The sequence below is a fragment of the Etheostoma cragini genome, chromosome 16 (genome assembly GCF_013103735.1).
Source record: "Etheostoma cragini isolate CJK2018 chromosome 16, CSU_Ecrag_1.0, whole genome shotgun sequence".
Lineage (NCBI taxonomy): Eukaryota > Metazoa > Chordata > Actinopteri > Perciformes > Percidae > Etheostoma > Etheostoma cragini.
This window is the reverse complement of record NC_048422.1, coordinates 15,549,911-15,562,148: the sequence shown is the minus strand read 5'-3', so window position 1 is coordinate 15,562,148 and position 12,238 is coordinate 15,549,911. Positions and strand designations below refer to the sequence as shown.

The window sequence follows — 12,238 nt, the reverse complement described above, 5'->3', positions numbered from 1 at the left end:
CACTAAACAATATACAGAGCAAGGTTTGTGGAAGCGCAACAAGAGCTCCATCCTGGACGTCCGTGCTTGGTACCTGAGCAATCCATGGACATTTCTGTCCCTGACATTTTTCCAAATCTCAACAAACTATTTTTTTCCCTTCATATTTGCCTGGGAAGGGATTTTATTTTGCATTAAGTCATGGTGTGTTGTGTATAAGCAACATAAGCCAGATTGTTAATTTAAATAGAGTTGCTATTTTTTTCACACAGAAGATAAGATCTAACAGATTTCATTTTATGTGGTTCATTCAATAGAAATTACGAAGTGTGTTGTTTTTTCTTAATTTAAACAATGCTAGGCAGATTGTTTCCTTCCTTGTACTACCGATTTGTGTAAACAGCTGCTTGCTTTGCTGTTATTCATGAGCTGACCATGGTACTGAAGCAACAATGGCTGTATTGAATGCACGAGGGATATGTTACAGCACATGCGATTACTATCTGATGTATGCTATGTCAGGCAGTATGTGACACCTTTTCTACTATTTGGGTTTATGTTTGGTTGCCACTTTGTGCGGTAAATTGGTATGTGTATATAAGTCTGAATAGGATATAATACACAGGTTTTTGTCTATACTATTGTGTACAGCCTTTATAGACTAGGCACTATTGGTTGACCATGTTGTATAGGCAGTGTTATGCTGCAGAATATTGTCTGTATGTTGTCCTTTTTTCTACTTCTAAGATTTTATAAAACTTTTTTTCTGGGCCCACCCACTTTTGTACTGGCCCACCCAAAGTACAATTTCTGCCTAAGCCACTGGTGTGAATAAGGCCATTTAGTGGAAGATAGAGGGACAGCTGAACGACTTTGCGGTTTTAGAAACCCTCCAATTATGACGAGTAACAGATCCTGGCAACAGCCATGTGAGAGATGGGAGAAAGAACACATTGTTAAGGTCAGAATTCTGACAGAATACCAAAGAATCCCCCACCCCCTCTTTCAATCAGTAAAACTCTTCTCTCTGCCTCTCAAACATACAAACACACACACATTAAAAGGTCCAGATATAAAATACACATAAAAAATATATACCTTGTTCTCTGAACCTCCCATCTCTCTGAAGGAATAGATTAATAGATTGTCATGCAGACTCCTTTACATAGCAGGGGAGAAGGATAGAGCAGTTATATGGCCTTTACAGCAGCTTGGCTCCAATCCAAAAGGTTTACAATGCGATGTCAACCAGCCTGTTTGTTTGTTTACTTGTGGTGTGGACGCATCTGTGTGTATACTATATGTGTCCACATCTGTGTCCTGTTTATTCAGGAGATTGTCTGTACTTTGCTATATGTGTGTTGGTATCGACATGGAAGCATTCAATGTGTGCTGCTGTTAGGGAGCGGTAGCAAATCTCTGCCCTTTAACAGAGACTTCAATGTGTGTGAAATGAGCAGGCATTGAGCGAGGGAGGGAGAGGGAGCAGACGCTATGCAATGATGTCATTGTCCCGGTGGAGTAGTGATACAAAGTGACTGTTTGAGGTGATGGTGCAGCATTCTCAGCGAGAGACTAAACACTGTTATGTCTGTGCTTGTACGGAATATGTGTGTGTGTGTGTGTGTGTGTGTGTGTATGTGTGTTTGTAACAAGCCAGCAAAAGGAGGAGACTGGGGCGTCTCCACTTCTCAGTGCAGCACTTATCTACCTGGATGTTCATGATGTCACCCTCTCTCGAGGCTTGCAGTGCCAAGCCTAGTTTTTGCAGGTGACAAAATAAATGCAGATGGAGCAAAAAGAAAGTGTTTGCACTTCTCTCTTGTGTGTACTTGAGTTTGCATGAATGTATGTTCATGTGTGCATTCACAAATGCATGTTTGCACGAATGTTTCCATATGCTGTAGAAATGCTTTTGCACTTAAGCGTTTGCATGTGTACATTTATGCATTCATGTCCCTTTTGTGCACTGGGCTCTTTGACTGCCTGTGTGTTTAAACATGTGTGTAGCAGTGTATTTACCTGGCTTTTGATGATGTCATCATCCTGGTGGATTTGCAGGACATATCCAGAGTTGCAGTAGATGGTGCATCGGTCTCCATTGTAGAAGTGGCGGCCAGGGCTACTGCACTTGAGCTCTGCATTGCGGATTAAGGGTTCCTGGCAGTCGATGGCTTCGCACGAATAATGTACACAACTACGAGCAAGCGTGTGTGTGTGTGTGTGTGGGGGGGGGGGGGTTGGTAAAAGAAAGTGAGAGAGGAAAAGAGACAGAGAGAAAGAAACTAAAACCTACATTTAAAGTCACAATCAAAGTAACGTTTGTGTCTAAAACAACACTGCAGACACACAAACATGGACGCAGTCACACGTTTGCTCACAAACAGAAAAGCCACGCATTGAGTCAACCACATCCATCCATCAATGACTGCTTAACATATCAAATCAATAAACCACATGGAGAAAGGACTGCCATATTTGCTGCACATGAAAGGGGTGTCTGTATGTGCACACATGGCAGAGTGTAGTTTGTGAATTAAGAGCGACAGGATATATTATGTGCAGGCTAAAATGGCAGAGTTTGGCTACAGCTTTATGTTGGTAGCCTGATGGAGAAGGCATTTAATAGTTTTGGAAGGCTTGGATGCCCAGTGCACCTTTTTACAATAGTCCACATTCTACAGTATAGTGTTCCCTTTTGAAGCCAATGAGGAAAGAGGGAAAGAGGGAAAGGTATGGGGGCACAGACAGAGAATTAAAGAAAATACAGGTCTGCAGAAACATTGTTAAACTCAGTCCTGCAAGAATGGAATCTCTTATTTGCTATTTTCATTTATTTCTTATTTGCAGACAGAAAAATGCTTTTTCATATCATTATTTCTTGTGTCCTTCCTTTTTCTACCTCACAGCCCCTACCACTATAACACTCAGAAAAAGACTAAAGGAAATAAAAGTTATAGGGAAGAAAAATATTGTAATCTTAGATTAAAATACTAACAAGATGCTAAGATGAGCAGGGAAGACTATTTATAAAGCACGAGAGTAGCAGTCCCTTACGTCAAGGCTTTCTGAGGACAAACTGAAGCCTAGGAGTCTCCTCTGTGGCCACTTTGGCTCGGAACAAAATCTTTTGAATCTCTCTGGAATTTCTGACATAAATTACAATTAACTACCTGTAAAACTATCCTCCTCCCCTGCAAATGAGAAGTACAGAATCCAGCACAATAGAATAGTATAACAAAAAGAAGATGAAAATTTAAAAAACAGAACCCCAACAATTCTCAATGTAAGAGGTGATAGGTGAGAAGAAATAAGAGAAAGGGGAAATCATACATGTGCATGTGTTTGCAGAAAAGCATGGAACATAAAACTGAGTCATGTTAATAGCTCCTGTTGTTAACAACTCAGGGAAAAAGGGATGTGGTGTTTTGTGGAGGCATAAGTATTACTGGAAATGTGCTGCTCAGCCCAGGAGAATGACAGAGTGAAAGCTGGAGCAGGAGGCACAGAAAGGGGAGAATTCAGGAGAAGGATATGGCAAACAGTTGGAGGGAAAGAAAGATGACCTGAAAGTAAAGGATGAGAAGCATGGGATAACATATGATGAAGGGGAGGACGAGGAGAGATGTGGAAAAAGCAGGGGGAATGGTAATAAGGAGGAAGTGAAAACAGAATGAAGTTAAATGGAGAAGACATTTAGGTAGTGGGTATAGACGACAGAATGCAGATGATAACTTGGAGTCCATTGAAGAGAAGAAACAGATCAGTGACATAAAAAGACAACGAGGCCGAGCCATGATTCTTTACTGATGTTGTAAAGACAGACCGGTAAATAATAACTGATTATAATACTATATTATAATATTCACTTTGTAGTGTGTTCAAGTCAAAACTTCTAAAGAGAAGTTGGCATGTCTGGTTGACTTAGCATGATGAAAAACTGGAAATTAGATGAAGTGGAGACAATATGAAAGAAAGGAAAGTTATAGAGAACTAAAGGAGAAAGCAACTCTGTGTTTGTGGTAACAAACAATTTCCTGGCTGGTGCAGATACACAGCAGTTTTAATCTATTTAGGTGCTCTTGGATGTCTCACTGGCACACAAAAGCCACAAACAACTCTATCTATCTGCACAGACCACAGACAATCCATTCTTCGTTTATTAGCGCATTTCTTGTTGAAAGGGTTGTGGGAGCATCATCAGTATGAATTGTCTCATGCATGACAGTGGTGTGGAAATTGGCAAATTGTGACTCCTTGTGTGTGCGGTCTGGTTTAACTATGTTTGTAAGGAGGGACTTGACATCATATGGTTAGTCGTTAAAATTAAAGGTGCTGGAGACTCAAAAACTGGGAATTTGTGGCTAAATAGATGGAAACTGTTTTTTTCTGTACTTGCAAACAGATCTTAGAAATGTTAAAGGCTTTATAAACATACCAATTGATTTTCTTTATTTGTTGTTTCAGATTCTAGGTTTTCAGCTGTTACGGATTGTTGTCATACACAAAACATTTTTTCCAAATATTGAATACTGCTCGACCCTGGGCAGCACTTTTAATGCCTGATTGATGACAGGTTGTTGGAAAAACAGTGAGTGACAACCTCAATGTATTGCTGATCAATTAAAAAAAATTATTACAGGAAAAACATGTCCATTTTGGCATGACTTTAAAAAAAAAAAAAACGGCTATTTGTATGCAGGATGCAATTCAGCCAAACTCGATACAAACTGGGGTGGTAAACAAGATTTAGTGCTGGAGGTAGCAGCTTTATTGTTGGAAATTTGCAGAGCTAAGCAACAGGTCCAAATTAATTGCAAATTTCCAGTGATATTATATTTGTTCCCAAGAGTGTTTTACTGTTATAGCTGTAGCTTTGGGCAAACCTCTAACATTAAACAGCTTGTTGGCATCATTAATTAACGATTGCATCTCCCTCTCTCTGGCTCAAATACGCACACAAACACAGCTTTTAACATCTCTTGTCTCTTCTCTTCTTTTTGTCTTGTGTCACCTTGCCTGAAAGACTGGAACTCTTTCACTAACGACAATTCATATTTATTTATTTCTCAATATATTTAATTGTTCTGCTGCCACATCTGTCTTCTCTGTCTGTCTTCTCTGTCTGTCCTGGAAGAATGATCCCTGCTCGGTCCTTCTTTTGTGGGTTGCGTAGTCTTGATCCTGACTGTGTCGACTATAAAGCGCATTGATTTTGACAGTAAAATACTTATTTTGACATTCATGTTTTGTTATTGTTTTTTTACATTATTTAATGTTTTGACAACCACCACAACCACAAGAAGTCTTTAAGCATATAGTCAAAGATGTGCACAAAAAATATTAGCCCGATAGGTGCAGTGGTGTGGCAGATTAGCTACGGACAGACAAATAAGCACATACACACAACCGAACGCATGATCCCGTCGGACATAATAACAGTACTGACATGAAAGCTATAGGCACATTACCAAGCGTTTCAAAATAGACATTTAAAAGTAACTTTAAGTTACTTATGACTGTAATAGATTACTTTTGGTACTCCCATGCATACCTTCATAGAGCTTTGGAAAAAACATGACTCCAAATCAAGTTTCCTGTACCTTTAAGTCAAAGTGTTGTGCAAGTTGTTCATGCATATCTGCATGTGATTACATGCTTGTTTGCATGCACCTGAATGATTTCATGTGCATGTCTTTGGTTGTGATATGTTTGTAAAAGGCAGGCCTCATGTTTTTATCCATATCCCTTTTTCTCAGCCTTACCTCTGGCCTGTGGGGTTGTAGATCTCATTGCTCTGGCAACCACTTATAGTGATAGGGTCGAAGGACTGGAACGAGCGCAGGCCTACTCCGGAGACGGCCACAAGGCGAGAGGCAAACATGACCAGGATAGCCTTGGTATGGTAGAAGGCCACTGACAGGTCATGGCTCACTGGGATCACCAAAGGGTTTGTGCGGCAGCTGAGACGCCAATCACCTGTGAATATATTGGGTATTGAGAAAAGACAAAGAGAAAGGTGTATTGAGATTGAGATGGGGGAAGGGGGGGATAAAAGCAGAGATCAGAAGAAATCAGGGCTGCAAATGTTTATCACACTCTAAAGTGAATTAGGAGAGAAGAAAAGACTGGAAGAGGGGTCTAAACAGTTGAAAGAGTAATACAGCATGTTGTGACATGCACTTGAGGGGGCTTCCATCTTCATGCTTTCAACTCTGTCACTGGAGGTGAATCAAGTGGATTGCAATTTAAAAGTACAAAAGACAGTTCTCACCAAGACTGTGGATGCCCTCCTTGGTGTCTACCAGCTGAACAGTGATGTTACACTGAGTCTGGTCAAGGTAGCCAGTACCATCAGCAGCCAGATGTATAATCACTGCTGCTGCCACCATGGGATGAGAAAAGTGGGCCTGAACGAAGGAAAACCAAAAAGTTAAGTACACATTTTTAATAACTGGAATCTACTGTGTCCTCTTTCTTAGAGGAGTACTAGCTAGAGTTGAAGTTTTTTACTTAGTTTTTTTCCTAATTAGAATTGTGTTTCAAGCATTTTATGCAATGTCAAATTGGTGAATTATTCTTATGCTTTTGCTTTTCAAGTTGCCGCCATAATGATGCCATGTTGGTATAATGCCCTTCAGGTGTTTCAGATAGTTCTTACCTTAAGCCAATAGTTAGGATATCCCCAGGTTGGCTCATGAGCCTCACTACAGGGGAACCATGCGTACTGGGACACTCCATCTGATAGATCAAACACCTTGGACTGACAGGTCTAGGGAAGCATAAGAGAAAAAGAAGGAAAGTGGGTATTTTTGGATTTCCTGTCAATGCAGCTGGGTTCTTGTGATATCATGAGATCACGCGAGAATCGCTGGGCATAAATCCATTAAGTTTCTATCCAAACCGCAGTGATTCCAACCAATCAGCGACCTGTGAGGAGCTACTGTCAGCTACATGCATGGTATGTGTGTCAACATGGGGAGGAGGCTATTCGTTCAAAACAACAATACCTTCTCCTGTAGAGGTTAGCATTGATGCTGCAACGGCATCAGTTTTATCAGAGCTTTCATTAAAAGAAGAGCAAAGAACGTCACTGAAGGTTTTTCTCTGTGGAAAAGATGTTTTGGCTCTTCTCCGTAATGGCTTTGGCAAGAGTTTGAGTTTGAAAGTTTGTTTAAGATGCTTCTTCCAATCACTTGCCAAGCCTTTGTTGAAAGTGCCTGCCCTTTTCCAAACAGTTTCCAATGCCAGATTCTCAGAACCTGTCATGTGCCATACGCCCCATGTCTCTCCTACTAGACCTTATTTCTGCCTTGTAATCTCTGTAAGTTTTTGAGTACTCACCTTGTACTGGCTTGTTAAACACTGTCATGCCACACCTGCCCACTAGAAGCCCTCAGAGAGTTTTAATTATCCCATGCAGCACTGAATTACTCACCTGTGTCACACAGTTGTACTGCATTTACTCAGACTCTAATTCAGATTTTTACTGATCTTTTTAAAGTGATAAAAAAGTCATATTTTTTTGTAAACCTTTGCAGTGTGATAATAAGAATCCACAACATTGAAATGAAATACTGTACCTTGAAGAAGCTCTGTAATGTAGGTAATATAAGACAGAATATAGTGAACAATCTGACATTTTAATCTGACAAAAAGGTGATATTGATTAATACTGCTTCAAAATACTGTATTCTTTCAATTGATGTGACAAATTCCAATCAAACTGTCAAGAGTGCAATTCAATTTAACTCTTACATGCGTAATAAAGTGACTTTGTGTATTCCCAGAGGCTGTTAAATATGACACTGGGTGAAAATGCCAGTACAGTCAACACAACCAGAGATTTGTCCTACCAAAGAAAAAAGTGGGGTTATGTAAGTTACAGTGATACCACCAAAAATCCAAGCCAAAACAGCTTAGGCATGGTGATTGGCTGCTCAACCTCTCACTTTACCACTTTCTCATCCTAATGGAAGCAGGTAGGGCAGAGCTTTAAAAGGACAAGGAATACAACTGACTAAAATATGGCGTTAGTATCCATTCATTGTAAATTCTGCAATGACAAAGTCACCTCATTACTGTGGCTTAGTTGACATGCAGAAAAAGACCCTCTCTAGGATTTGTGTAATAGACATTTGCACCCATGTTGGATCGGGAGAAAACAGGGATGAGATGATGCTAACAGTCATTATGATTAAGAGGAAGAAAAAGTGACAGAGAGGCAAAAAAAGGTGATGGACACATTGGTAAAAGACTATTGAGTAATATATCACACAGCCTAAGGGTAGCAAGGGCACATACCCAAGGACGGTGAGTTTCGCTCACTGCCCTGAGCTAGTGAAATGAGATACCAGTAACATGAGAGTCTTGCTGGAGAGGCTACTGTAAGATTCCGCCACTGTGGAAAGCTTGCCAGACCATCTATCTGTCCATATATCTGTCCCCTGGATCTGTTGACGTGACCTTTCTGCTCAGAGCTGAAGTGGCAGAAATAAGAAATGCAGGTGACATACACCTGAGATCAGTTGCCATGATACTTTGTCCCAACTTGAGTGGAGCTGTGTGGAGCTCCTTTATGTAAATGACATAGATGAAACAACTAAATTGAAGGTTCATTTTAGTTTGGCAAGTGCCAAACCTAGAGCCTAGAGCCCAAATCTGATGTTGGACTGGGCTTGAGTTAACTAACCAATTAAAAGCTGCTAATGAATTGGATTGAAGAGGAGCTGGTTTCCATTATTACCCTTTTTCTGACAGGGAACATGACAAATCCCTTTCTATACAAACTGGTGACTTATCTATGTAAACACAGGTGGCACTAGCTACTGCCCTCATTCTTTCCCCCTCATCTCCTGGTATTCTTTTCTAACAACCCACTCTTCGAGACTCAAGCAAACACCCCCATAAAGGATGGTGGGAGGCAATTCACAAGTCTCCCATTACATTTCCTCCACCCTCCTCCCCATGCAATGGCAAGAGTCAAAGCACTCGTGGTGGTGATAGTAGTACACTTTTACACCTATCCAGAACTCAACCGAGCAAGGCTACTTTGTTTCCACACATTCCGATTTTATCCATTCATCCGTTCATCCATTCATCAGAACCCACTTATCCTTTTAGGGTCAAAATGATCTGGGCCATCACACATTGGGTGAGAGGCTGGAAAGACCCTGGACAAGTTGTTTGTCTATCACAGGGTGACACATAGAGACAGACAATTATTCTGTAGGAAAAAAATCAGAGCACCTGATGGAAGCCCATGCAAGTATGGGAAAAACATGCAAATTGTAGAGGCCAGCCAACCAGCCAGCCAGCCAGCTCTAGAAGCAAGCTTTTAAATTGTATAAGTTTCCATTTTAATTTTAATCTTTTGGTTATGTGTGATCTGGCACAGGGGCTATTATAGTTTTCCATATTAATTTAAAGGCTCAGGTCCATGATCCTAAACGTAAAATGTTTGTAACAATATTAAACCCAGCAAAGATTTTTTTATCAGAACTTCAGCCATGCTCCTTCTTCTTCGTGTGTCAGTGTCAGAAGTTTTCTTCTTAATCTTTGCGTACAGCGCCTACATTATGGACTTTGAAATCAGGTAAGTTCACTTTCCTTTATGTTCAAATGTTGAGATCTATTTGAAACAAAATAACTTCCCTTCCTTGCAAAATAGTAACAGCACTTCTTAACTCAAACACACACACACATACACACACACACACACACACACACTAACACACACACACAGTCGTAATTTGTACCAGCTGGCTAGTAAGACTGGCAGACAGCAGCCAAAACCCTGGTCTGTAGACACAAACCAGTGTTTGTAAATCATTACTTCAGATAAAAGGAGAGCTAAGTGTCTTCAGCAAAGGGGAAACTGGATAAAGGTGAGGCCAAAGAGAGTGCAACCGTCAGCCTCACTAGCCTGAAAATATGTCTGTACTGTAAAAACAATCATTAAGAGCGTAAGGCAAAACATAAACTTGGAAAGAGGGAATAGGAGAGTGCCGCTGTTAGAGTAATGACAATAATAATGGCCCTAATGTACCTCAACCACAGTCCTTTCCCTTGTGATAGAGATATAGTGCCAGGCTGACGTTAGGTCACGGAGCACATGGCCATGTACTCACACACACACAGGCTGAAATACAAACATACCCACATGCTACACCCTCCTTGGCTCGAATACTGATGTCAAAGTCTCCAAATCGTCAAAATGTTCTATCTTGGATTGAAATCAATAAACCTCACAGACACACACACAAACATGAGCCATATGTTCATGGAAGACTGGTGAGACACCCAGACATTTAGAAGGCCCTATAAAAGGTCCTCCCTGTGTTTTCTGACACGCTATAAAGCCATGCCACACCTTATAAGGTCAATAATTAAAGGATTTACTTTTATACATTAACTATCAAATATTTCTGTTTAAATGTCTTGACAATTGACTTGTGATTTAAATATATGAACTCAGTCTCAAAGTGTTAAGGTGATGCAGCAGTTTCAAAAAAATCGGTTTTGTTTTTTATCTGTAGGTTTTAGTATTCAGCATGAAGCTTACAAATTATGTATATATGTTATGTATGTTAGGACTGTTAGAATATATCTTTATAAACCAACTTCACACAATCTCCCTTGCCTACAAAAATGTACAAGTTCCCACTTCCCAAAATGATTCAAACCACATCGTCTTAAGTCTCAATATAATTTTTTTGCCTTCATTCCATCACTCACTTTAGCAATCAACATAATCACTACAGCAATTAGGCTGTTCGTTCATTTTGCATGATCCATCTAATCACTTTATTTGACTCAGTGTGAGCACAGGTGCGCCAGGAGTCGAGGATACCTGCTGAGCATTTCAGAGTTTATTGTTTGTTTCAGATTTTGTTGTACGCCTCAGTGAGATCAGTCAGTGACCTGTTTTTTTTTTTTTTCTGGAGAGGTGGAGATTTTGGACAGTTGTAAATTAAAAATAAAAACAATTTCCCAATATTTATCCTGTCATGACACCTCCTAAAATTTGTTTATTTCCATCAAAAGGTATTTCTTTTCCCTATTATCCATTCCTTCCACTCTCTACTGTATATGAATTTGAAGCCTGAGCATGGGTAGCAGGAGTGAGCATCTGTGAGGCATTTGTGGACAGAAAGAGCAACAGAGAGAAACTAGTATGAGTTTCCAAGCACCATCCCATGGTTTACTGGAATGCTGGTGAGAGCCTGGTATGTGATGTAATGTCCTGTCACCCAGCCCCACCCATACCCACTGAAGCTCACTGTCTCATTGGTCCAGGGGTAATGATGGGCCACTTCCATGGCCTACTGAGAATGGGGTTGTAAAAGTTAGTGAGTTGGTGCAATTATGCAGTTTACCTATCACACTCTCATCAGAGCTGACATGAGCAGTGACTGGGTGCTAGAGAACATGGACCACAAACTAATGTATAGGGATTGTTGAGTGTAAAATGCCAGCAAGTTGAAAACAGATGTTCTGCGGAGAATATAAATGTCCCTCAGTCAGTGGCCCCCTATGTTCAATAAAAGAGGGCCAAAACCCTGCATATTAACAGCTTGAAAATGTTATGGAGGGGTCATCAGTACCATGAAAAAAATACACCAGTCACAATGAGGTTTCCACATGGCAGAACCACAATAATTATTGAAACGGGAAAAGTAAAAGGGGAAAAAGGAACACCATCCCAGAGGTTTCTTTTAAATGTTACCTCACGCTTATGTCACTGGCGCTGTGCCTGACGAGGGCTGTGTGGTTTGGGGGAACATTGGTGGGAGAGACATTGCCAGAAAAGCTGGCGTTCCTGTGCTGCAACAGCTCGGCTACTGTATGAGCTTTTGTTTTTGTGGGCATGCACATGTGTGGGTTCCTATGTGCAACAATATGTGCAAGTTTTGTCTGTTTGTTTGCATGTAGTGCATATGCAAAGGAAAAAGTGAGTAAGTGCATATGCTTCCTCTGCAGTAGCCCTTATAGTATGCGTGTATCCCCCACTGAGATGCACAAACACACGCTGTTTTTTTTTTGGGACGTTGGACAAATCTGGGCCAGTTCTTGTTTCCTTGTTTTTACCTACCAAAATAATTATAATCAAACAGTGGCCCTTTTCTCCCTCTCTTTGCCATTTAAAGTATTACTCACCTACAGATGAATGTGGCTATTACTTCAGACCCCATGCATGAGCTTGTATTTACTTCAGACCTCATGCATTTGTTTGACTATATATATATATATATACATA

General features: G+C 40.5%; 1 protein-coding gene across 2 annotated transcripts in view; it reads right to left on the bottom strand.

The window, feature by feature from the left end:
- The window catches only part of pappaa (pregnancy-associated plasma protein A, pappalysin 1a), an 82,146-nt gene that overhangs the window by 25,960 nt on the left and 43,948 nt on the right, over window positions 1-12,238 (bottom strand). For both annotated transcript variants that reach the window (XM_034895618.1, XM_034895619.1), the window contains exons 11-14: window positions 6,641-6,751; window positions 6,254-6,389; window positions 5,745-5,958; window positions 2,002-2,176 (exon numbers count right to left, since the gene is read on the bottom strand). In XM_034895618.1, the coding sequence (XP_034751509.1) occupies window positions 2,002-2,176; window positions 5,745-5,958; window positions 6,254-6,389; window positions 6,641-6,751 (636 nt within the window). The remainder of the gene's footprint in view (window positions 1-2,001; window positions 2,177-5,744; window positions 5,959-6,253; window positions 6,390-6,640; window positions 6,752-12,238) is intronic.